Source organism: Rhinolophus ferrumequinum, chromosome 25 (assembly GCF_004115265.2).
Source record: "Rhinolophus ferrumequinum isolate MPI-CBG mRhiFer1 chromosome 25, mRhiFer1_v1.p, whole genome shotgun sequence".
Taxonomy (NCBI): Eukaryota; Metazoa; Chordata; class Mammalia; order Chiroptera; family Rhinolophidae; genus Rhinolophus; species Rhinolophus ferrumequinum.
Window position 1 is genome coordinate 36,457,619 of NC_046308.1, and position 27,671 is coordinate 36,485,289.

A 27,671-nucleotide genomic window follows, 5' to 3' on the forward strand; every position below is an offset into this window, starting at 1 on the left:
CTAACTGTGGTTTAATAATCTACAATCTGCTTTACCACTATTTTCCTATCTAGTATCATTTTACTTTGCATTTCTCTGATTACTGATCGATTTGACAGTATCTCTAAATGCATGTTCTTCTTTGGGTTTCCTATAAAGTACCTGTTCCTTTTTTTTTTTTTTTTTTTTTTTGCTCATTTTTCTTTTGAGATCTCTGTCATATTCTTATTGATTTTTAGAAGTTCCATAAATACTCTGGATATTAATCCTTTGTTGTTTGTAAAAATTGCAAATATGTTCTTCTTTGGGTTTCCTATAAAGTACCTGTTCCTTTTTTTTTTTTTTTTTTGCTCATTTTTCTTTTGAGATCTGTCATATTCTTATTGATTTTTAGAAGTTCCATAAATACTCTGGATATTAATCCTTTGTTGTTTGTAAAAATTGCAAATATGTTCTCCCAGTTGGTCATTTGTACATTAAAATTGTCCATAGTGTACACTGTTGAAAAGAAATCCTTCCTTTTGAGGTAGCACAAATTTTTCCATTTTTTTCCTTATGAGTTATGATTTTGAACTTTAGTTTAACATCAAAACAAAAGTAGCCCTCCCCAAATTACAGACATTCTTCTGTATTTTTTTCTATTAGTTTTACCGATTTGTTTATTTTATTTTTTCATATTGAGGATTTTATCTGGGAGTCGTCATTTACAAGAGATCTTTCATAGGGATACATTTTCAATAAAAAATATAATAATACATTTGTCCTAAATTTTATTTTACCTGATATAATTCAGACTACACCTGCTTTCCTTAGTTTATAATGGCCTGGTATATCACTTCTGATACCTTAGAATGCTTTATCTCTACCATCCTCTCCTGGTTCATGTGCTATTGCCATTCAGAGAGCTTTGTCTTTTTTGAAACTAAAATTAGATGTTTGATTAGAATTACTTTTAGTGAGAGCCTCTTGGTGACAAAAGCTGAGGTTTTGTTCATCTGAAAATGTTCCCATTTTTGAAAGAGTTTTCTGAGTGTAAAATTCTTGGATGGTAGTCATTTCTTCTGAATCTTTGGCTACCATTGTGTTATGGAATAGTCAGCAGTCTATTTTTTCATTCCTTCATAGATAATGATTTTCCTGGTACATTTTATGGCCTGTTGTTTTTAATGTTCTGCATTTTCACTCTGATATGTCTATGTGTTCATTTCCTTTTAATTAATTGATTTAGGTTTCGCTGAGAGTTCTTAATCTGAGAATTGATATATTTCATGTTTCATGTGATTAAGTGATTATTTTTTTAAATGTTGCCTTTTCCTTATTCTCTTGATTCTCTCATTTTATAACTGCAATTAAATAGTTGTTAGAACACTCTAGCCCACACATTAGCGTACAATTGGGCCCACTCGGAGCCACCTGGTTTTATACAAATTATTATTAGAACATAGATACACCAATTTATGAATTGACTCTGGATGTTTTCAGGCTATGACAGCAGACTTGAGTAGTTGTGACAGAAAAAAGAAGGCCCACAAATTATCTGTCTCTTTGAAAGAAAGTTAGCTGATCTCTGCTTCTAGCCTTCATATCTTTTATATTCTCTGTCACATTTTCTCTTTCTTTGTCTTTGCATTGTGAGTAATTTCTTCCTTCCTATCTATCTTTTAATTTATCAATCTCTTCGGCTCTATTAATCCCTTTTTAGCTCAATCATTAATTTGCTAAATTTAATTGCTTTTCTATAAGACTTACAGTCTTTTTCAAATCTACTTGATCATGGTCCTAGTTCTTTTGCTTATTGTTTCTGTTAACTCTTGTTAATGGGGCCTTGTATCCTCATGAGTTTTGTGCTTTTTTATACTATAAGGTTATATTAATATATCTTATAATTCTAGAGAGATTATTTTTCCTCTCCCATAAGATGCTAAATTCAATAATAATCAGGAAAAAGTGAATACCTATGTCTTGGTCCACTTGGGCTGTTATTACAGAATACCATAGACTGGGTAGCTTAATCAGCAAACATTTATTTCTTCAGGAGGCTGGAGGGGGAAAGTCCAAGATCAAGGCACCTAGCAGATTCAGTGTCTGGTGAGATATCTCTCTCTATCTATCTATCTATCTATCTATCTATCTATATATATATATATATATATATATATATTTTTTTTAATGCATCAGATTGATATTTGTCAACTTTTAGAAAGTAGTTCCTCTAGAAAGTAGCTCCTCTAGCAAGGGAAGCAGAAAAAGAAAAGAGTGAAGTTTTGGCACTATCTTCAGTGTTCTTTTTTTTAAAGATTTTATGGGGGAAGGGGAACAGTGTGTCTTTCCAGGACTTTATTGGGGAACAGTGTGTTTTTCCCAGGACCCATTAGCTTCAAGTCTATTCGCCGTTTTCAATCTAGTTACGGGGGACAGAGCTCACTAGCCCATGTGGGAATCGAACAGGCAACCCTGTTGCTCAGAGTTCACACTCTAACCAACTGAGCTATCCAGGTGCCCTGCAGTGTTCTTTTCTTTTTAAGAGAATCGTTAATATTGTGAGATATTAAAAAACATATGTATTGGTCTCTGCCCCTGGTGCCTGGCACAGAGCTCCTAAAACCCTTGTAATTTCCTAAATGATTAGAGCACTAAGAACCTCTGTTGTTTTACTAAGGAGAGTCTGAGTGGGCTCTTAGATGGCTCCTGGGTAGGCGCTGGTCACCAGAAAGACAGAGCCAAAATTAGAAGTTTGCAATTTTTAGCCCCACCACCATCCTCCAGAGAGGAGATAGAGGTTGGAAATGGAGTTAGAAATGGAGTTAATAACTGATCATGTTTATGTAATAAAGCCTTCATAAAAATTCCCAATAGTATAGAGTTTGGGGAGCTTAGAGGTGGGTGAACACATCCATGTAATTGGAGGGTGATGCCCCCAATTCCACAGGAACAGAGAAGCTCCTGCACTTGGGACCCTCCCACACTTCACTCTTTGTATCTTTAACTGGCTGTTATCTGTATCCTTTAGCATATCCTTTAATAAACTGGTGAATATAAGTAACTGATTCCCTGAGTTATGTGAGCTGCTCTAGCAAATTAATCAAAACAGAGGAGGGAGTAATGGGATTCTCTGATTTGTAGCCAAATCAGACAAGCTGTGGATAACCTGGAAACCTACTGCTTACAGTTGGCCTCTGAGAGGGTGGGGGCAGTCTCGTAGGACTGAGACATTAACCTGTAGAATCTGATGTTAGCTCGGGGTGGATGGCGTCAGAACTGAGTTGAATTGTAGAACACCCCGCTGATATCCTAGAGAATTGCTTGGTATGAGGAAATATCCCCCCACATTTGGTGACCAGAAATGAAGTGACTAGCAAAGGAGACACACAGGAAAGAAACACACTGTGCTGGGTTTTTCTTCTATACAAGAGAGAAAGACATAGGTGGTAAAAAACGCAGTTTTTTATTACACATATCTACAGTAAATATGGTAAAATATTAGCATTTCTTATATGTGGATATATATAAATATATATGATTTCCCTGTGCACTTTTGAATGTCTAAACCACTTTATAATTAGCTTTTTTTTAAGAGGAAGGACAAAATGAATAAATGTAAAACTTACGAAATATTTTTTTGACAAGAACACTTATGAACAGGGATTTGAAATATCCTAAGTTTTTAATAATTAATATAATATAAACAAGTTAATATATGTTACTGCCACATATACATTAAATAAGATGTTAATTGGGGTTATAGAATATAGTCCAGAAACTGGTCCATGTGTTGACTGGATTGTAAATTCCATAAGAACAAGAATTTTCACCTGTTTTGTTTCACTGAATTGCCGGCACCTAAACAGAGCCTTGCACATAGTAGGTGTTCAATAAATATTTGTTGAATTAATGAATATTTTTTATTCATGTCATTTTGACAAATATAGTAATTCAATTCTTTGAAAAAGGATAAATGAGTTCCTCAGTAAATAAGATTGTAGGATATTCATCTAACAGGTAAAAAGATTGTCTTTATCTAACTTTGTACACAAGAAAAATCCAGTATGAATAAAGATGTAAAGATAAAATAAAACTACAAAACCATTTTCTAAAATTGATAAAGACTAATGCTGGCTATGATATTGATTGGTTGGCTGGTAAAGGAACGTGCATGGTCAGGCAAGTTAAGAAAGTTTTTATTGTAAGTGACAAAAGTTTATCGGGCTGAGAAAAGATGGCTACAGCCTGGGCTACATATCTAAAGGAGACTTGCAGTCCCAAAGGAAGGGGTGAGGAGGGCTTTACAGCGGCTGTGCTGACAGGGTAGCAATGTTTGAACAGAAAATGTTGACTGCCTGTAAGCCAGTAGCTGCTTTGTGGCATTTTCTGTTATCACAAATTTGGCCCTGTCGGCAGGTGCAGGCCAGCAGACATTTTGTTTTCTTGTAGACATGACTCTGTCTGTAAGTCAAGGTCTCTGAGTCCTAAAATTCAGAGACCTAACATTAAGTCAAGGTCTCTGACATTCAAAGGAAAAAAGATGTGAGGGGCAACAAAAAAAAGAGGAGATGAGATCATTCCTAAGAAAATGTGCAGTTCCAGCTAATTGTAATGGATTGCAACACTATTAGCATTGCAGGCAGGGAAAAATCTCCACCCCTGTGTTGCCATGAAAATTCCTACAAGGGAATCCCAACTCCACATGGGAAGGAGTGCTCAACAGAGACTCATCCCGGGAACACCTGCCATGCCACCCTTAGATATTTTGTGCCTCATTCAAATATAATCATAAGTTTCTTTGTTCTTTGGAGTAGTTGGCCTTTTTCCTGGTCCAGTCCACTCTCACACCATCTTGAGAGTGTACTGTAATATTTTCTTTCTTGTAATAAGTCCTTGACCTGCTTGCCTTTCTTCACATGGTGTTTGTACATCCTAGAATGCCTTCCTGTGGTAATACAAGAACTTGATCTCCAATAACACTACCATGCTCTTTCCTCCTGTAACAGAATGGAATTTGTCATTGTTTCTATACAGCTTCCCATAAACATCTGTAAGTTGACAAAAACAAAGGTTATTTGCCAGGGTTTTATTTTCAGGTCACCTTTGATAGCCAGGAGGCATTGGAATACATCACCAAACTTGTTGGAGGAACCACTCCTGAGAAAGGAGACAAGTCACATCTGAGCTTACTGGTCTTTAATACTGTAAAGGAGGCCAGAGAACAGACAAGAGTGACAGCTTCTGTCATTTATGTTCCTGCTCCTTTAGCTACTGCTACCATTAATGAAGCTGTTGAGGGGGAAGTGCCCTGGGTCTTGTGTACTACTGAAGATATCCCACAGCAGGACATGGTACAGGTCCAGCACAAACTACTGCACCAGCGAATTGGTACAGGAGAGCCCCCTCACTATAAGAATTTTAAGTCTTCTCAATATAGGAATTTTAAGTCTCCTTTTCCCTCAAGTCTTAGCTCCTTAGCCCCTGGTTTTCATCACTCTTCTAATCAGTTTCTAATCCTAAACTAAAGATTGCTCCTAGCCTAAATCACAGAATGTCTGTCACCCCTGTTTAATAACTACTTCAAAGCCTGTGAGCTATAATCCTCGTAGCCCACTATTCCTCCAGGCCATTCCAGACCTAACTCTTGAATAAATAAACACCATCCCAGAATCAAATGGGGTTTAACACTCCTCCAGGCCAGTCCAGACCTAACCCCTGGATAAAGTTAAGATAATTGGGCTTCGAGTCCTATTTTTGGAGCCAGTGCTTTAATTTATTAACTAACATCTGTCTCTCCACATCTAGGGGTCATCAGGGTATGAATTATGTCCCAGTGAGGCTTCCGGTGCACCCTGACCAAGACAGATATGAGACCCCTCTTTTTATTTAAGATCAGATAGGGTAAGAGTTTCATGAATCCCCATTAGGTAGGGACAGCTCTACCCCCTTCTCAGCTTGGAGCAGATATAGAAGAAGAGACCTCCTGCCCCTCGACTCCCCACAGAGATTTATGGGGATCACGTCTCTCAGGAAAAATAAGACAGGCAGTTAGAAACTGGTAACTGGGTCTCTGCATTCCTGCACAGCCAACACAGTCTATGGGGAGCAAAGCCTGGAGACCTCCTGAATTTTTCCTTATCTGCTCTAACCATTAACTGCTGTGAGGACCTAAGTAAATTGGACAGGTCACCTGCACGATAGAAGGCCACCACGACCTCCTTCTCACCCTAGCCTCATTATACCATCATTATAATATCATATATATGCCCGGTAGTTCATTAATATCATTATAACAGAATGAACTCTGGGAAGGGACTTGCACAATCACAGGTGTCAATCAAGTGGTCCCATGCCCAGAGGGGAGTAGCCCATCCCAGAGAAAAAAAAATAAAACCCCCAGACTCCAGCCAGCCGCTGACTCTTGACCCTTGCTTTTGCTCAAGAATGGGGAGGCCCTTCAAACTCTCCAGAGTTTACTTTTTCTCCCTATAATGCCACCTTGAGCCTTGAGCCTTTGAGCCCTTTTCGCCTTTTGAGTCTTGCTTTTGGAGTGTACTTCTTCTTCTAATAATGCTTTGAGCAGCATGTCTTTGTGCTCATCTGCTCCTAATTCTTTGGAGTGTACCATCTCTTTAAATAAACTGCTCTTTCACCACTTTACCTGGGTCTCATTCAATTCTTTGCTCCAGATACCAAGAATCTGGACACCACGCCAAGGAGGGCCCATCCTCCAGTAACGTAGTGGCCAGAATTCCCAGTTTTCCTCTCTGAGGCCCGGGTTCAACCCCTGGTGTGGAAAACTAGCCCCACCAGTGTGAGAGCCAAGCCTGGATATCTTCGGGTTCAAATCACCCCACCCCATGTGGAAACCAAGCCCGGGCATCTTGATGAGAAAGGGCCCCCTCTCCAGTAACAGAATGATAAGGCTGATCAAGCTAAACTGCCCTGGAGTCATCAATGCTGAATAATGCAAAGTTGGCATCATGCCTGGCCATATTGATAAGAAAGGGAGAATTGGTATTTTGTCCAGATCTGGTATTTTTTCCCACTTCTTCTTCTTCCCCCCGCCCCCCACTCCAGTTCAAGCCATTGTTTCTCAGTCTAGATGAGTAGGGCACAGCTCCCTGGCCCATGCTGGTATTATGAGCCTTGCACTCCTCCCGGCTGAGGCAGTCGGCTGCCAGTCATCGGTTGACCGCTCACAGCAGCTCCTAGCAGCTCTCGCCAGCTGCCAGCTGCTCATGATGGCTGCCAGCCACTCACGCTCGCTGCCAGCCACTCACACTGGCCACTGGCCACTCATGGCTACACATGGTAGCCCAACTCCAGGGAGAGCAGTTGTTCACAATCTTAGCTGTAGAGGACACAGCTCACTGGCCCATGTGGGAATCGAACCTGTGACCTCAGTGTTAGAAGCATGGCGCTCCAACCACCTGAGCCACCGGGTCGGTCCCAGATCTTGTATTTTGACTTATGAAGTTGTGGACAGAAAAGGAGCCACATGTTAAACCTGACAAGCTCAGGAGACTGAAAATAACCACATAGGATGGCATAAACATAAAAATTCCTAACTAAGGTGGGCCATGGCAGGAAGTCACATCCTTGACCTGTAACTTCCTTGACAAAGGTCAATCTTTACCTTAAGTGAGCCTATCTGTTGTCTTTTTGCATCTAAGATAACATACCCTTGGAATGTAAGAGTAATCCCTTTCTGGACCCCGCAGGTGGCACAACCCACCACACCAGAGCAGGAAACTACAAAATCCCTCATTGTTATCTTATTCCACAAATACTATCTCTATGTGCTATAAAATGCTATTAACTATCCTATACCCACCAATGTAAAAAAAAGTATGTGACCCTCCGTTTTGCTTTTTATCCAATCCCAAAGATTTCTCCACTTTGCTTTCTCCCACCCCCTTAATCTACAACCAATAGATTTCATGTAACACCCCTCTTTGATTCTAATGTATAAAATAAGATTCACAACGGCGATTTTCCAGAGCATTTTCTCAATCCACTGAGACTTTGCTTCCCAGCAATTGTCATCAGTTTGGCTCAAATAAACTCTTATAAGCTTTCTCTTAGGCTGGATGTTTTTTCGTCAACAAAGTGGTCTACCAAACAAAACAAGTTGGATCGGCGCAGTCTTTGGAGGTGATCCTTTTAATGGAACAAATTTTATTGACTGCCTTGAAGTCTTTCTAAATGGTCCAGCCACAGAAGGCATCAATTGATTGGAAAATTGATGGCATTGCAGAAGAAAATGCTACGGAATTTTTGAAACAACGTAATTTAGGTCCCAAAGTCAAGCCTATGATATACTTCATTGCTGGTTTAATGACTCCTCCCAGCAGGAGTATGGGTCAGGGCAATTATTGCTGGAGGAAAAGGTAGAGATAAAGAGAAGATCTCTTCCACACAGAGTGCAGGATTTGTTGTCAGCATGTCTCCCGCACAGCTGGGAACCACCATCACAAGAAGTTTGAAAAGAGGAAGATGCTATGAAAGAAAAAAAAACAAACAAAAAGTTCCCTAGGCCTGTTAATTGAGTCATTGTAGAAACATGAACCAGCAGCAGTTTCCTTCTGTTGTCCACTGATTGTCAGCCTGTGTGCCTGTTACTGGGCTTCCAGCACAGTGGGAAGCCAAAGCAAGATTTAGAATGTCATATATTGAGATGTTTTTACTTCACTGCATAACAGAGACAGCCAATAAATCTACCGTTTGATTTGAAATAAATAAATAAAATAAAATATAATAATCAAGCATAAATATAAAAACATTTTAATAACAGTAAAAAATAGATAAGCAAATAGTAAAGAAATGTATATTTCATGATTTCATATGTTGGTATGTAAATTAATAAGCGAGGGGAAATTTTTAGCAGGACACACCAAAGTGTTAATAGGGGATTACATCTCTAAAGTGGTTTTAGAAAAAAAGAAAGACTAAATCAAAATAGAAAAATTTACAAGACAGGTTAGTTAGCATATTGTTAGGTAAACAGGGAGGTCTCTGGTGGAATAAACAAAAGGCAGCCATATCCTGAAACTCCAGGTTCTGGAATGTCTCCTTCACTTCAGGACAAAGATGTGAGAACATGCCTGGAGGTTAATAAATTGTCTCATAAATCCCTTTTGGCTGGACAAAGGAGCAGATCTGATAGATAGGATGGATTTGTTAATCCCTTTGGGGTGGGCAAACAGGACAAACATGATAGACGAATTCCATTAGAAGGCGCCAGCCCCCTTCCTCAAGCACGCAAGGGCAGGTATAAAAGTAACAAATTTTGCCTACCTTAAGCCACAGAGGTAAAGGCTTTGTGGAAGGGCTTTGGTCAATCCCCTCCAGCACTGACCTGAGGGAATGTTGTCCCCAGTCCGACCTCTTTCTCTTGTAAGGATGGGAGCCCGAGAATGGTGCGAGGTCAGCATGAATGACCCTCTATAGCAACTGAGGAATTTGGCCCTGGCTACTCTACCGCAAGTTTCCAAAGGTTCCCTGGGTCTTTCCACAGCCCAACTCTCCAGAAGGGTGCTGTTTGGAGGCTGTCCCTCCCCCTCCCTGCTCCTTTCTCCTATTCCTCTGCTGCCTTTTTCCTTTCTGCGAGGAGGCTGAATGTTGGTGCATGGCCAGGACTGTGGGCCTTTGCACACAGAAAACTGAGGGACCCTGATCATGTCTACTCTGCAGTGGGTCCCAAAGGTCTCTCTGGTCCCTTCCCAGCTCGACCACCCATAAGGGTGCCAGTGGGATGACTCCTCCAACCATGCTGCTCTTTTCATCCTGTCACTATCTCTCCCCAGCTCTTGAGACATTGGTCAGGGGTCCCTTCCTTGTGAGACCTCCTGAACACTCCAGTTACATATTTTGACAAGCGAGCCAGGAGGTAAGCCCCTTTTAGGTGATCCTAAATCTCTCACTCTCTTATCTACACCTCTTGTTTGCAGGTACAGGTCGAACAGTTAAATGGACAGTAGGGCATCAGCCGCTTGAAGACTCCCATGACAGGATAACCCGGTCTTGGAACAGGTCATATGGGACCTGCCGGGCTCAAAATAAATCCAAGCCTGAGTGAGGTCTGTGTTTATACAGCATAATGTCTCTCTTGAGCCTTGATTTTTCATCCCCTCTGTTCTTCCATGATCTTGCTGAACTCCTCTGTTTATCTCAGGCCGCTGCTTCTCTGCCACCTGGTTCTGACCGTGCACCCAATTCCCTCCACCCCCAGCCATAGCTCAGTGCTGCTACAGCAGCAGCCAAGAGGGAGGGGCCACAAGAGCATAGCTTCTCCGGAGCACTGGGCCCACCAGGCCTCCGTGAGTGGCGCCCAAGCTCCTGTCTTCACCTCTAAACCCACTTTTCTGGCTTGCACTTCTACATCATCTTTTCTTTTGCCTAACCCGATGGTCCTGCAGTCAATGTAAGAAAGAAGGCCTCCACTCACTTTAAACATCTTAGCCATGTAACATCCCACAGGCAGGCTCCCTCCAGATTGGGGCCATTTGCTCTTTTATCTCCACTCCTTTCAAACAGAGTCACTTCTATGTAGACGGTGCCATCAATTTTCAGGATGCCCAAAGTCGAGCCACACATCCCTCCACTTTAAAGCACCTCACTATTGGCCACAGCCTATATCGGCCTGTGGGCTGTGCCAGACATTCAGTTGTCAGACACACATGGATTTGGGTAGGCACCCACCGGCGGCACAGGCCAGGCAGCCCAGGTAAGCATGACTAACCCTGGCATGCCATGTCTCCCCACTCGCCCTGATTGGTCCTGCGATGTCTGTGGCCCACATTTCTAGGGGACACCCTAGACCAAGTTGTGGGGGATGAATTGCAAAGGGACGCCTTTCTGTTCTTCCTCCCATCCACATGGGCAATCAGCTCTCACGCGCCTTCACCCCGCTAGATTACATCTTGAAACACTGGAACAAATTTGACCTTCAGACTCTGAAAAAAATGGCACCTGGTCTTTTGTTCTGAGGTTTGGCCTCAATACAAGTTAGAAGATAGGGAAACCTGGCCTCCTGAGGGAAGTAACTATAATACTATCTTACAGTTAGATTTATTTTGTAAAAGGGATGGCCAGATGTGCCAGGTTTCTAGAAACTCTCATTGGGGACATAAAAAAGAGAACTAAATTGATAGTTCAGAAAAAAAAGGGGAGCTCCACCCATCTCCTAATTCACCTATAAACAGGAATGCCTGAGGCTGAGGTAACTGAAGGAAAAAAGAGACACTTAAAAACCCAGCAGCTGGGCTGGCCCAGTGGCTCAGGTGGTTGGAGCTCTGTGCTCCTAACGCCGAAGGCTGCCGGTTCAATTCCCACATGGGCCAGTGGGCTCTCAACCATAAGGTTGCCGGTTCAATTCCTTGACTCTCACAAGGGATGGTGGGCTGCACCCCCTGCAACTAAATTGAGCACAGCACCTTGAGCTGAGCTGCCGCTGATCTTCCGGATGGCTCAGTTGATTGGAGCGAGTCCTCTCCACCACAGGGTTGTGGTTGCCGGTTCGACTCCTGCAGGGGGTGGTGGGCTGCACCCCTTGAAACTAACAACGGCAACTGGACCTGGAGCTGAGCAGCGCCCTCCACAACTAAGACTGAAAGGACAACAACTTGACTTGGAAAAAGCCCTGGAAGTACACACTCTCCCCCAATAAAGTCCTGTTGCCCTTCCCCAATTAAAAAAAAAAAAATCTTTAAAAAATAAATAAAATAAAATAAAACCCAGCAGCTAATTCTCAAGCCAGACCCCTCCCCTTCACTCCATTGCTCTAGTTCTAAGTCCTGCAGGGACCACTCGCAGTGGGATTCATTGTAAGGGAAATAACCTTTAGACTGGAGTCCCAGAGTACTAACATTCTAAATAAGCCTACTTTTAAAATTTTATTAACAGATAAAACTTTTCAGTAATAATATAGTGTGGATGTTTGGACGATTTTTCTCACCATCTGTTGGTAACTTAAAATTTCAGTTTTACTAAGTTGTGCTAAATGATAAAAATTATTAAATATCTGGGTATTTCAAAAAAACAAAATGCTGAGGTGTGAATTATTAGGTAGGTCTAAGTTCATCTATTTCTGGCTTCTTGTCACAGAAACGTTAAGAGGTAAATTAAGATCTGTTAATAAATATACCTTATATTTTATTACAAAAGCTTATGCTTTTGAAGTTTGCCAAATATATGCCTGCATTTGCCAGTAGAAGTGCTAATTGCTTGCTTTTGGTTGTCAGTAAAAATTAAGGTTCTGAAGGTTATAGATTGTAATACGGAAGAAAATGGTGTGTATTTTCAAGGAAGGCATAAGGTATGGAAATGCATTTTTGAAGGTACTGAAAGAAAGCAGTTTGTTCTAAAGATGGTTATTTCTAAATGAGTGAAAAGAGACAAACTAAGAGGGACTGGGGAAGTTGAAGGTTTGTGAGAAGTTTTGAGAGTTTTTTATATAGTTAAACTAAATGTAATTAAGTAAATTTAAATCTCAAAAGTAAGCTGGTACAAAATAAGAGTTAAGTTTTCTCTATTTACTAAGATAAAGTTGTTAGACTATTGGTCTGCTACTCATATTATGAAAAGTTTTCTGCCTATAAAAACAAAGATTATATATGGCACCAAAATAATTTTCTATGTTTTATGTTTTCTCAATCAGGTCCTTGGTTACTCAAAAATTAAATCTAAAAACTAAGTTTTGCTATTAGTTCAGTAAACTTTTATATTTTAGAACTGCTAGAATTCACGTGCCTTCCTCAATATCAGCTATAGGCCAATATAAGGGAGCTTAGCCTAATATTTTCCCCTAACTGGCAGGGAATTCTAATGGTTCTGACCCACTGTTACATCCCTGATTAAGAGGCTCAGATCCCAGAGAAGGCCAGGAATTTGTTCAAATGTCTTTAACAACCAAGACAGAAAAACAAGGAATAAAGGAACAGTGAGACCAAAGGATGAGACCAAAGACAGGCCAGACTTCTGGCCACAGTTATAGACAACAGTTATAGACAAGATGTCAGGGCTGACATCATCTCAAGGCATCCCAAAAGCCCCAGAAGAGGAAACACCAGATAAAGGAGCCTACTCTGGATGTGCAAACCCAGAACACTGGAGTGAGGAATGTCCTAATCCTCCAAAACAGCCGTGCCCCTGTACCGACTAAAGGACACTAGAGGAGAGAGTACCCCTTGTTCTGAAGGGAGCAGGGACAAACTCCCTCCCCAAAAATGGCTGTAATCACTGTTGGGCCTGAAGTTCCCAGTGGCTCCCAAGCTGTTCCCATCACAGGGGGTAAAACTGTGGGTGACCCTGACGTGGTAAGCCTATTAATTTCCTAATTGATATAGAAGCCATTTATTCGGTCTCAACTGCTCACTCTGGACCTTTTTCCTCTGAAAACTGCTTGGTAGTTGGTTGTAAAGATAAAGACAGCCCCCAAATTTGGGCTAATTTTACTCAGCCTGTTCCTTATCATTGGTCTATACCTTAAAGAAAATGTAAAATAAATGAATTAAACTTAAAAAGGACTCTAGAAAAGGTTTTATCAAAAGGCCTCGAAGCCCTGGCTCTAACTGCTGCCCATGGCTTTAGATTCTAACCTCAATTCTGTTATTTCCTATGTTAACTTAAGAAGTTCAATAGTCACTTCAAAAACATAAGGAACCCTCTCCAAGTGACATGTTACTGTCCGTGGAGTAATGGGCAAGCCAATTGCTGCATATGGAGCGACCTAATGTTCTCCCATTCATTCTTAATTATGTCAGAAAGCCCTACTCCAATTTTTAGAAAGAGACATTATGATGGCAATCGGAACTATTATTCTCCTAGCCCCTGGAAGTATTCCTAGCTGCCTCCCAGTAGTAGAAACCAACATCAACCCTGATGTTTGGGCATCACAAGAAACAATTGGCTTAACAGCCACTCCAGTCCACATTCATCTGAAGGACCCCACTCTATTTCCTCGCCAGAAACAATACCCTCTAAAACCCGAGGCACGCAAAAGACTAATCCCTATCATTAAGAGTCTCAAATGACAAGGGCTCCTTAGAGAATGCAACACCCCATCTTAGGTATTCCCAAACCAAATGGAGAATGGAGACTGGTTCAACACCTCCAGGCCATCAACAAAGCAGTTATTCCTATACACCTTGTAGTTCCATATTCTTACACACTCCTAGCCCAAATACCTGAAATAGCCAAATGATTCATGGCTAGATTTAAAGGATGCCTTTTTCTGTATACCCGTGCAACCTGACTCACAATATCTCTTTGCCTTTGAGGACCCTGAAAGCCAGATTTCACAGCTTACCTGGACGGTCCTCCTGCAGATGTTTAGAGATAGCCCACACCTCTTTAGACAGGCCTTCTACAAGGACCTGTAAGATTTTTTTCTATAACAGCTGTATTCTTTTACAATATGTTGATGATCTTTTATTGTGTGCTCCATCTGAAGACCTCATCAGCCGAGGCACCTCTGCTCTTCTAAATTTTCTAACCTCTAAGGGTTATAAGGTTTCCAAGGCCAAGGCCCAAATGTGTCAGATTTCTGTCAGATACCTTGGGCTAATTGTCTCTGAAGGGACTAGAGCCCTAGGGGAGGACAGAGTTCGTCCCATCTCCACGTATCCCCTACAAAGGACCCTGAAACAATTAAGGGGCTTCCTAGGCATTACTGGCTACTGCTGCCTATGGATCCCGGGATACGGAGAAATGGCCCGTCCCCTCTACCAATTAATTAAAGATACTCAAACTGCAAACACTTATCTGTTACTTTGGAGTTCACAGGCAGAACAAGCTTTTAGCCTTTTCAAACAAGCACTGTTAAATGCCCCAGCCTTAAGTCTTCCCACTGGAAAATCCTTTCAGAGAGAAAAGAGAGAAAAGAAATGGCTTTAGGAGTCCTAACACAACCCAGGGGACCCTCACAGCCCCTAGTAAGGAACTGGATCCTGTAGCACGCGGCTGGCCAGCTTGCCTCTGGCCATAGCTGCGGCTGCTCTCCTAGTTCACAAAGCCACCAAGCTCACAATGGGGCAAGACTTACCCGTTTTTGCCCCACACCACATTCAAGGGCCTTTAAATGCTGATAATAGTCACTGGCTCACTGACACCTCCTCCTGCGGCATCAGGCCCTCTAGTTAGAAGGTCCTGTAATCCAAATACGGACCTGCTCCACCCTTAATCCTGCCACCTTCCTCCCAGAGACGGAAGAAGAATTAACTCATGACTGCCAACAAGTTTTAATACAAACCTATGCTGCCAGAGCAGATTTACAAGAAACACCCCTAGCCAACCCAGATTGGATGCTCTTCATTGATGGGAGCTCTTTTTTTTAAAATGGAGACTTGTTCAGCCCCACTGAACAAGTCTGTATCCTTATCTCTTTTCGTAGTACCTGCTATAACCATTGCTTTAAGTGTAAAGATTAGTCAAATAGCTTGCTCAGTAACAAAGGCCCTCAACACTACCTCGCAGACTGTCCATGCCATGAGACAAGAGTTAGGACAGGTCAGAGAAGCAGTTCTCAAAAACAGAGTTGCCATAGATTGTGCATAGACTTCTCAAGCACAATCAAGGATGTAAAAGTTTAAAGGGTTACGCTGTTTCAATCTCTCTGATAATTCACAGTTAATTGAAGATAATGTTCAACAAATTCGTAATATAGTTTCCAATATTAAACCAAAAACAAGATTATTCAGCCTAGATTTTTCGTTCCTTACTTCTTGGCTTCCCAGTTTAGCAGGAGTTAAAGAAACTTTCCTCATTTTTCTTTTATCCATTATTATAGGTATTACTTCATGCTCTTGCCTACAATGTGTCTCAGCTTACAGACTACCCGCTGGTTGGCTGTGATAGCCTACAAGACAACAGCATCCTCACCTGGACTTGTTCGTCTACCGGGGACCCTTAGATAGGCCTCTGGACAAGCCCTAGCTGCCGGTCTCTCTCTGCCCCTCCTCAGCCTGAAGTAGCCAGAGCGGTCATTGCCCCTATTCCCTGACAGCAGTTAGGGTTACATCTTCAGAGGGGAGATTGAGAACAGGTTAGCTAGCATGTTATTAGGTAAACAGGGAGGTCCCTGGCGGAATAAACAAAAGGCAGCCATATCCTGAAATTCCACGTTCTGGATTGTCTCCTTCACTCCAGGACAAAGATAAAAGAATGCGCCCTGTGTTAATAAATTATCGGTAAATCCCTTTTGGCTAGACAAAGGAGCAGATCTGATAGATAAGAATGGGTTTGTTAATCCCTTTAGAGTGGGCAAACAGGACAAACCTGATAGACAAATTCCATTAGAAGGTACCAGCCCCCTTCCCCAAGCAGGCAAGGGAAGGTGTAAAAGTAAGAACGTTGCCTCAGTCACTGGGCAACCTGGTCGGGACCCTCTCTCGGAGAGTTGTGACTCTACTCTTTACTTTTAATAAACTATCCTCTTACAACTCCTCACCTCTCCTTGGTCTGTGCTTCCATTTTTCAGTTTCACGAGACTTGATCCCAGCACAAAGAAAATATTCTACATCATATGTATGTTTGTAAGGGTGAAACTCAGGGAACAAATAACATAGTTAGACTTAGCTAATTTGCAGTTTGATTCACCTCATAGCTCGCTATTTAGCCACCTGATATTTAGCTGTTTTCTCTTTAATGAGTCTGCTTTGTCCCCTTTCTTAAGACTGCATATACCTTGTTTATCTAATTAATCAGCAGAGCACTAACCTGGAAAGAACAATTTCTCAATTCTCAGATGCCTGGACACCAGGTAGCATGGTTGCAACTCCCTTGCAGTTTTGCTTATGACATAAAACACTCCAGTCTCAGCTACGGAGTTCGAGATAACATTATGAAGCAGACCAGGCCCTGGGAGGCAATTTCTCAGACCTGGACCCAGGAGGCCATTTTTCAGCTGTCAGCCCTGAAACTTACAGAACTGACTTCCACTTTTTTTTGTTCTTTCCCCCACCTGCCTGCCTGACTATAAGACCTTTTGATCATTCTCGGTTCAGGGAAGGTGGTTTTTTTCTGGACATTAGTCTGCCATTTTCTCTAGCTGCCAGCATCTAGAATAGAGAATACTTTTCTCCTCACCAATCATTGTCACTCAAGTTTTTGGGCTCCAGGTGGCAAGTTGCACAAGACCTGAGTTTGGTAACATGTTTAGAGGAGGAAAATTTTTTTCTTCTACCTTTCTTGGTTCTTTGGCTAGAATAATGATTTTAATTGACATAAGACAGATTAACAGGAAAAAAAAACACACAAAAGTTTAATAACATGTATACATGGAGAGACTCAGAAAAACTGAGTAACTCCCTGAAATAGCAAAAGCCTTCACTTTAAATACCATCTTTAGCTAAAGACAAAAGAAGATATTGGAAGGCGAATGGGTGGAGTCAGTTATGAGGAGTTATAAGCAAAAGCCCAGTAAACAGGGTAAGAATATTATGCAGAATTAAGCCCTTGTTTTCTGCATTGGTAAGAGTTTCTAGAGATAAATTTATCTCCCTCTTCCTGGAACAGCCAGGAAGACATCCTTAAAAATAGAGATTTCCCATATACATGTAAATGTCTCTTATGAAAGGGTAATATTTACTCAATTTTAGAGCTTCTTCAATATCTGCAGTTTCTTAAAAATAATCAGCCTGAAAAATCCTTATGCCAAAGAGATATATTATGGGATGGCAAATTTTGCTCCCCTACATATGCTATAATGTAATATGAAAATATGTAATAATTAAATTATTGATAATATTTCTTCAAAATGGTAAGATAAAACTTTTTATGGTGAAAGATTAGTCAGTAACATGGACCAGAGAAAAGTTTTATTTTACTAAAAGATGGGACTAGGCAATTTTGTTACAGATTTCTATTGTTATTAAAATCAATTTTTTCAATAATTAATTTCTTAAATAAGAATAAATAAATCAATGAAAAGAGAAGTGTAACAAACTTTAGATGGAGAAAAAAAATCCCTTATCAGTTTAAGGAACCTAGATTTAAAGAAAATATTTGATAGATTTAGCACCACAAAAAAGGTAAAACTTCTGCATGATAAAAGAAAGTATAATCAAAGTCAAAATACAAGTGATAGTGTAAGAAAAATATTTGCAACATCCATAACAGGAAAAAGTTAACATCTCCAATATTTTAAAAATATTTGCAACATCCATAACAGGAAAAAGTTAACATCTCCAATATTTTAAAACCACAAATTAATTAAAAATAAAAGACAACCTAATCAAAAATTTTTCCTAGATATACGAGGTATAATCAAACAATACAGTGACTATTTAAATTAAAAAATTATTACAGTAAAAGACACATTGCCATTAATCCCCTTCAAAATACCCCTCCTCGATTCAAACATGCTTATCCCATCATTCTTGCCACTTTCTGAAGCAGTTCTGGAAGTCCTCTTTTGTGAGTGTCTTTAGTTGCACTGTCATGGCTGCCTTTATGTCCTGAATCATTTTGACTTTGGGGAAGAGCCAGAAGTCTCATGGTGGCAGATCCAGTGAATAAGGTATATGATGATACACCATAATGTTTTTATTTGACAGAAATTGCCCTATACCAGAAATGAAGGAGGAGGACATGGAACAGACATTGAAAAAAAGCCTGGTTGGGGCCCCCACGAAAGAGGCCTTGCAATGTCCCTGGCCTCGTCTCTCCCTGCCCTAGAACTTAACAATTTATCAACCCCCTCCCTGCGGTTTGAGCTTGGAATGTCCCCTGTCCCAGTTCCTGAGTTTGGAATATACCCTGTCCCAGTTCCCTGATTTAGATAATTACCCTGAAACTTATGCTTGCTTACTGATCACCCCTTATTTACTGATCACAATACCCCATGCTCACTAATCACAATCTTTATGGCTTAACATTCTTTCCAGTTTACTGTCATCACTGCTCCTGGGTTGATGACCATATTGGAGAGCCGCATTGCCTGAGGGCAGGCTCCGTGCAGACCCAGGAACCATCATGTGGCCTCTGGAGGAATGTCCAGCATTTTCCCTTAAATATCCCAGGCTGGTCTGAGAATGTGAAGGCAGTTTTTGGAGGTGTTAACCCGCTGCCTTCTCAGACCACCCGTGCTCTGACAATAAACGCTTATTCTATCACCCAACTCCTGTGTTTGTCTATTGGCTGAGCAGCACAGGCAGCACGAACCCTGGACTCATTTGGCCACTTTCTGGTAACCAGTTTCTGGTAACTCAGATGGGACAGCGTTGGGGCTTCTCTGGTAAGTCTTTCGGCTTGCAGAGGGTCTTGGGGCCTGCCTGGGACTGGGCAGATTCCTTGGCACAGGACCTACTTCTGGATGCAGCTGACAAACGATTTTGCTCGCCGAGGCGGGGTTTGTGCCAAGGCCTGCCTGTCATGGACACCTTTTCTGCTCAGTTGGGATAGAATAAGTGTTTGCTCTGTTTTCCTGCCTCTAGTAACTGGTTCCAGAAACAGGGCAGCCCCAGTGTACACAGCTGGAGGATTTTGCACTCACCATCTGGGGCTCCTCTTTGAGGGCCGTCTGGGGGTCATACTGACCCATTGGTGCCAATAGGTAAGATTGCAATGTCCAGCAAGGCATAATACCCCCACCAGTAAGGGGCTCTGGTTGCGAGCTTGCTTTGGTCTTGGAAGCGCACTTGTGGTTGGCACTATGAAAGTCACCACACTTGGTTTCAGCCTTTGGGCATTGGGTGGTCTTAGGGCCACATTTGGTTTTTGGTATTTGCCCACTGGCTGATTGTCTTACAGTCGACAGACCCTGTATATGGAGTAAGACGATGTCGCATCCCAATTTGGTGCCTGGCCAGGTTCAGTTTTGGTTTTGGTATTCAGATCCGAAGTTAGGTTTTCTGGTTTTGTCTGTCCAATTCAGGGAATACTTGGATTTGTCTGTGTGTGTTTGTAAGTGTGTGTCAAATGTAACTCTATTTGTTCCAGCTCAATAATGGCATATAAGGTTTCAATCCCAACCAGGAGCCCATTGGGCAAAATATTAGGCCACTGGCAAAACTACAGCTATAAACTGTTGACCAAAAAGAAATTAATGTTTTATGACAGTACTGCATGGCCAATGTACATATTAGATTCTGGAGGTGCTGGTCGCTCAATAGTTCATTGAATTATTATACTATTTTGCAACTGGAATTGTTCTGTTAGAGGTCTGGGAAGTAAATTTCTTATGTATAAGCCTTTATGATAGATAGACTCTGAAAAGAAGAGAACTAAACTGATATTTCAGAGAAAAGGGGACTCCACCCATCTCCTAATCCACTTATAACCAGGGATGCCTGAGGCTGAGGTAACTGAAGGGAGAAAAAAGACACTTTTAAAACCAAGCAGCTAATTCTCAAACCATACCTCCCACCCCTTTTTCCAGCCTCTTTGAAATTGGAGGGATAATTGTAAGATCTTAGGACCTCTCTGCAATTGCTAATAATTCTGTTTATATGTATATGATCTCTGTGCTTGTCTGTGTTTTATATATAATGTAGTGTATTTGTCTCTGGAGGGTTTTACCAGATTATATTCGATTGGCTTAAAGAAAAAGGATTAAGTGTTTATATAAATTTAAATAATAAAAAACTAACTCAAGTACTTTTCAGGGTCACATGATCTAAGAAAATATTTGATAGTAAGGCTGGTTTAAATTTTGGTTAAATAGATATTTTTTTAAGGTTAACATTAAATATGGTATCTTTTGTTTTACCTGGGTTTACAAAAATTATGTTATCTCTGTTATAAAATTGTCAAGAAAATAGGTTGGGTAATAATTATCTTCGAAATCTCATAGAGTTAAGAACTAATAAAGTGTTGACTAAAATAAGGTTTCAGATGAAACTTTTCAGTAATAATTATACAGTGTGGATATTTGGATGTGTTTTCCCAGCTTCTATTGTATTAGGCCAGGAACAGGAACCTTCTTATCTTAAAAGCCATCTTGTCTTGCTTTGTACCTTGTACCTGCTGGCTTATGTTTGCCTTAGGCCTGGAGAAGCCGCCTGGAATGTAGAAACCATCTTATCCTGTCTTGCTTTGTACTTTGTTTCCTAGGGGCTTGTGATCATTGGGCCTGGGTGGGCCTCGGTGGTCTGGACAGAGGCCTGGGGGCCAGGGTGTGGAGCCAGAGGGCTTGGTCATGCCCCGGAACCCTTTGTTGCTAGAGACAATGCTACGAAAAACCCCTAAAGCATTGAAGGGGGAACAACCTCGCTTACCCCTCCTATAAAACTCCATACCCCTTTTTGCTCAGGGAGGTTATGGTCTTTTCTAGCCTGACCTCCCGCAGCTCAAACATGCCAAATAAATTCTAATGTTGGGAGGGTTTTTCCCTGCGAGCACAGCCTTGGGAGCTTTCCGTCCCCCTCCCTCCTCCAATATCTTATTGGAGCAGTTTCCTGAGAGCACAGCCGTTAGAGGCTTTCCCAACAAAACGGTATTGAGCGTTCACAGCTGTTAGGGACGGACCTCCCCGGCACCCCTGCCAGATTTAACCAATCCCTAGTGCCTAAATAGCAATGGCGTGAATCCCCCCCCAAACCCGGAGGCCTAACCCTATAAAACAAAGCGCCCGACCCCAGTGAGTGCTCAGTCTTTTGGGAACAATCCCGCTGAGCCCACCAGCGTAATAAAGCTGTGTTCTCCCTGATCTCTGCGTGCCGCTTTTCCGCGACACTAATAGAGTAATTTTGGTCTCCCGTGACTCATTCCTCCAGCCGTGCCTAACATGTTGGTAACTTCAGTTTTACTAAGTTGTGTTAAATGATAAAAATTATTGAATACCTGGGTATTTCGAAATAACAAAATGCTGAAATATTAACTATTGGATTAGTCTGAGTTCACCCACTTTTTGGTTTCTTGTCACAGGGAATCTGAAAGTTAACTCAAAATCTGTCAGTAAATATGTTTTGTATTTTCTTGAAAATATAATTTTAAAAAATTGGTAGAGATTGCTAACAAAAACCTGTACTTCTAAAGGTTGCAAAATGTGTTTATGGATTTGTTAATGGAAATACTGCATACTTGCTTTTAGTTGTCAGTAAAAATTAAGGTTCTGAAGGTTATGGATTATAATTAATATGAAAGAAAATGATGTGTGTTTTTCAAGGAAGGCATAAAATATGGAAATATATTTTTGAAGGAGCTGAAAGAAAATAGTTTGTCCTAAGGATGGTTATTTCTGAATGAGTAAGAGAAGACAAACAAAGAGGGACTGTGAAAGTTATAGAAGGTTTCTGAAAAAAAATCTTGAAAAAATTTTATATATGGTTAAGTTGAATGCAATTAATTATTAAGAAAATTTAAATGTCAAAAGTAAGGTGGTACAAAATTAGTTAAGTTTTCTCTCTCTGATAAATAAAACAAAGTTTATTAGACTATTGGTCTGCTACTGATATTATGAAAAAGTTGTCTGCCTGAAAATCAAAGATTATATGTGTCATCAAAATAATTTTCTATGTTTTATATTGTCTTAATTGGGTCTTTAGTTACTCAAGAAAATTAAATCACTAAGTTTTACTAACAGTTATGTAAACTTCTGTATTTTAAGATTGCTGGAGTTCATGTGTCCTCCTTGGAGTCAGATATAGGCCAGTGTAAGGAAGCGTGTTTTCCCTAACCTGGTAAGGTATTAAAATGGTTCTGGCCCACTGTTACCTCCCTGATAAAAAGGCTCAGATCCTAAAAGAAGGCCAGAGGATTTGTTTAAATGTCCTTAACAACTGAGATAGGAAAAACAAGGAAAGAAAGAAACAGTGAGACTATAGATGAGGCCAGAGGCAAGCCAAATTTTTGGCTGTAGTTAATAGACAGGCCAAGGACAGGGCCACCTCAGGGCCACCCCAGCAGCCCCAGAAGAAGAAAAGGAGTCTGCATCAGATGTGAAAGCCCAGGCCACTGGTGTAAGGAGTGTCCTAATCCTGCAAAGAAGGCATGCCTCTTGTGCAAACTAAAGGACACTGGAGGAGGGATTGTCCCCTGTTCTGAAGGGAACAGGGAATAACCCCTTCCCAGCAAATGGCTGTAATTGACTGATGGACCTAAAATGCCCAGTGGATTCTGAGAAGAAAGAGACCATGTTCATCACAGGGGAGGAACTACAGGTGACCTTTGACATGGCAGGTAAGCCTGTTAATTTCCTGATTGATAAAGAAGCCATTTATTCTGTCTTGACTGCTCACTCTGGATCTGTTTCCTCTAGACCTGCTCAGTTGTGTGGATAAATAAAGTCCCTAAACTTGGGCTCATACTCAAGCCTGTTCCTTGCCAGTGGCCTATACCTTAGAGGAAATGTAAAACAAGCAAATCAGACTTTAAAAAGGCTCTGGAGAAGTTTTGTCAGGAGACCTCTAAGCCCTGGGTCTAACTGCTGTTCATTGCTTTGGATTCTAACCTCAATTCTGTTATCTCCTATGTTGTTAACTTGGGAGAGGGTCAGCAGACACTTAGGAAATATGGGGGACCAACACCTCCACCAGGCTGACCCCTTTACAAATTGTAGCCCCAGAAAGCCAGGGAACCGTGCACTATTAAAAGTCTAGACGGGGAGGGGCCTCTAACAGACCAGTTAGCTCCTAAATTGAAGGAACCCTTAACAGTTTTCCTGAGCACCTCAACTGTTGCAGGCTGAGTCCACTTCCCTCAAATCAAACTTATTTCATTTAAGTCTCCACAGGACTTCCCCAGAAGTCCTGTTCCTGTGAGCCAATTGAAGACCTGAAGCTCCTCTTCAGACAAAACTGCTGGAGCTGCTCATTATTGCCTCTCTACTTGTGCCCCACCTGGGATGCCGATTAGATGCCTTTTGCTTCTCTTCCCCTAGCTCCTCTAGGGAGTATAACTAATAAGAACTAGGTTCAATAGCCTCTCTGACTGTTGGATATGTCATAAAGAGCCTCCCTCCCTGCTTTAACCAAAGAACAAAGAACTCTGGTGCCCATAGGCAGAGACTACACCCACTCTCAGCGGGAAGTAGCCAGAGCAGTCGTCGCCCATATCCCTGGATTTAAAAATTGTTCTTAATTAATATAGTTATTTTATTTCTTCTCTAATCTAACTTTACTGATTTTATAGAAATAAAATGAACATAAGATAGGGGGGGATTGAAATAGGGACTAGTTAGAACCCCCAAAAAAGAGGCCTTGCAATGTCCCTGGCCTTGCCTCTCCCTGCCCTAGAGCTTAACAATTGATCAACCCCCTCCCTGCGGTTTGTGCTTGGAATGCCCCTGTCTCAGTTCCTGACTTTGGAATATCCCCTGTCCCAGTTTCCTGCTTTAGATGATTACCCTGAAACTTACACTTGTTTACTGATCACAATATCCCTTGCTTACTGATCACAATCTCTATGGCCTAGCATTCTTTCCAGGTTACTGTCATCTCTGCTCCTGGGTTGGTGACCACATTGGAGAGCCACATCGCCTAAGGGAAGGCTCCATGCAGACCCCCAGAACCATCATGTGGCCTCTGGAGGAATGTCCAGATTTTCCCTTAAATATCCCAGGCTGATCTGAGAATGTTAAGGCAAGTTTTTGGAGGTGTTAACCTGCTGCCTTCTCAGACCACCCGTGCTCTGATAATAAACACTTATTCTATCACCCAATTCCTGTGTGGATCTATTGGCTGAGCAGTGCATGCAGCACTAGCCCCAGACTCCTTTGGCCTCCAGTTTCATCATGATGGAGGATGATTTACAGCAAACTTTAAAACATACCTCCTCTCAACTGTAGCTCACATCTGACTGACTTCATTACACAAGTTGAAACTTGTCACACACTGTTACTAAGGTTGGATTTGCCACTTCCATATGGAAGATCCCTGCCTTTCTGTTGGATGGCACTTAGCAGCAGCATTCACTGTGTTTCTCAATCACAACGGAAAGCCTCTGTGTCACACATCACTTCTGATATATGGCAATTTCTGTCAAATATAAAAATTATGAGGAGCGGCTGATTAGCTCAGTTGGTTAGAATGTGGTCCTAATAACACCAAGGTTGCCAGTTCAGTCCCCACATGGGCCACTGTGAGCTGTGTCCTACACAACTAGACTGAGAAACAATGGCTTGAACCGGAGAAGGGGTGGGGGGGAGGCTAAAGAAGGAGGGGAAAAAGGAAATTAATGTGAGATTTGTCTAGATCAGAATGATGAAGTGTTTTTGGTGGGGGAAAGTACAGGCTAGAGGAGTTCAAGGTAATCACTACTTAAAAATCAATTAACATCTGTGATGGCACCAGGACATTGAGGGTTCTTTTCCCCCTTCATTCTAGTCCTTTCCCTTTCCGTTTCTCCTCCAATATATTTCACCTGAACTTTGTTACAGCCAAAAATACTTCTGTACACAAACACACACTTGAAGATAAATACAAAGGTAAAGCTATGTGGTCATTAAAATATTAATTAAAATATTCATTCTTCCCACAGCCTCACATTTTAACTTCTATAATCTTCTTGTGTCCATCACTTTCCTCGCAAGGGTCCTAGTGCCCTCTCCTTCTCTCCTAATAGTTGCCTGTTGTGTACTTTGCTGGAAATGTTTATGTTTTAATTAAAAAAATACTTTTCGAAAACTATTGTCTCATTCAAATTTATTTCCTCGGAAATTCAACCCAATCACATCTTGTATGTCTCTTACAGCAAGACCTGAAGATGTAGATCTGAAAAAAGGGGCCTCCAGAAACCTCAAGATCAGCAGCTGCTAGAACAGCGTGGTTAAGGCAGGCCTGCCTGCAGCTGTTGAAGAGCTATTCCCAAGAGTTTCTGTGGTTGAAGTTTCTTCCTGCCAATTTCTCAAGGTGTACCTCCTCTCCTGCCAGAATACTAATTCACCCAAAATATCCTCTCCCACCAGTTTTCACTCCTCTCCATTTTCCCTAATCCAGACTCTTCCCCTCCCTGCAATATAATGATTCCTTTCTTTTAATGCTTTTGCCAATTTTCAAAATGACATTTTCCCCCTTTTTTCAATTTTTTTCCTAAGTGTATATTAATGCCTGGTCATCATCAATATACTGTAAAATTGAAAAGGCATATAAAAGCCCTTAACTTTTCTCACTCAGAGAAAACTGATTTTAATTTTTTACTGACTAGTTTCTTTTGGGTTCAAATTGATTAGAAAGTATAACCCCAATAAATGTGTGAGTGAATTAGGTGGCCAATGATGACTTTATCCTGCAGGTAGAGCCCTCTAGGGAGGTACTACAGTGAAAGTTATGAGGATGTCCTTGTAAGAAATGTCCAAACCTGCAGAGAACTTTAATGAGTTCATTTGAGCCAAACTGATGACAATTTCCAGGAAGCAAAATTTCAATCGATTGAGAAAATGCTCCACAGAATGTCAGTTTTGCCACTTATTTTATACTTTAGCATCAAAGGGGAAGACATAAGGAGGCTTACATGAAATCCATTGGTGGTAGAGTAAGGGGGTGGGAGAAAGTAAAGTGGGGAAATTCTGGGATTGGATAAAAAGTAAAATGCAAAGACACACTTATGTTGGTGGACACAGGATAGTTAACAATTAACATTTTTACAGCACATAGAAATGGTATTCGGAGAGCAAGATAACAATGATGGGGTTCTGTAGTCTCACGGTGTGGTGCAGTGAGTTGTGGTCTGAGGGGTCCAGAAAAAAGGGATTACTCTGACATTCCAAGGGTATGTTATCTTAGATGCAAAAAGACAATAGAAGGGGCATTCCATTTTTGGATCCCCATTCTCTCTGGTGAGCTTTTTCTCTTGCACTTTACAATAAAACTGTACTGCTTAAACCTTGCCTCTTCCAGTCCGCGTTCTCATTCTTCAGGTACATGAGACCACGATCTTCTGGGAACACTCCAGACACCAGGATTTTATATCATTTGGGGGCTCGTCCTTGGGGTATAAAGAGAAGTAAGCACACTTCACGTTTCTGCTGCCACTTCCATGGCTTCAGGCTTCCATTTTGAGACTCTTTCTCTCTCTCAAAAAAAAAAAAAAAAAACTTGGGCCTCCATCAGCCATTTAAAAGTGACTAGCATGGCGCCCGACTGCAAGACTCAGAGGATAGGTCTTCTGGGACCAGAGGCTGCTGATACACCCATCCGCATGGGGAATGTCAGCCACCTGATGTCTGGCTTCTTTCCTCGCGAAGGGAGATGTCCTCTGTGTGGAACTAGCAGCATAGACCCCAGATGACAATTGTAGGGCCCAGGCCATGGAGATGCTATGGTGGGTCCCAAAGGTCTTTGTGGTCCCATGCTAGTCTGACAGCCCCAGATGGATGCCTTAGACCAACCCTTCCACCACTGTTGCTCTCTTTCCAGCCTTTCCTATCCTTAACACCTGTGAGATGTTCGTCGGGGGTCTTTCCCGTTTATCTCCTCACCCGTGCGACATCTTCCCTGCAACACCTAAGGTAAGACATTGGAAATAACACAGTACAAGACTGATCTAGCCACAAAGGGTCTATTCTTAGCTCACCTCACAAGGGCAACTATGGGCTCACATCAGGCTCTCTTTGAAGCCTTGGGCCGACGATGGCCCTGCAGTCAATGTAAGGAAGAAAGAGCATGCTGTTTTTGTGTAGCACATACTTGGTGTCAATTTTCCGGTGATTGTAGCATCCACTGTATACATCTAGGACTACATCCTTAGAAGCCAGAATATCTCAGCCAGTTACTAGTCCACTTCCCCGGCTGTTGAAATGCTACTAGTAAGGCCTTCACTGACCTTACATA

The 27,671-nt window shown here is 41.5% G+C and overlaps 1 protein-coding gene and 1 pseudogene across 1 annotated transcript in view; both read left to right on the forward strand.

The window, feature by feature from the left end:
• Positions 1-4,952: 4,952 nt before the first annotated feature.
• Positions 4,953-8,469, forward strand: LOC117017365 (succinate--CoA ligase [ADP/GDP-forming] subunit alpha, mitochondrial-like; annotated as a pseudogene).
• A 911-nt stretch (positions 8,470-9,380) lies between these two features.
• Positions 9,381-27,671, forward strand: part of LOC117017366 (olfactory receptor 6X1) — a 78,833-nt gene continuing 60,542 nt past the window's right edge. The window contains 6 exon segments of the mRNA XM_033097480.1: positions 9,381-9,390; positions 9,915-10,038; positions 10,139-10,283; positions 10,501-10,690; positions 23,014-23,082; positions 27,258-27,349. Of these exon segments, the coding sequence (XP_032953371.1) occupies positions 9,381-9,390; positions 9,915-10,038; positions 10,139-10,283; positions 10,501-10,690; positions 23,014-23,082; positions 27,258-27,349 (630 nt within the window).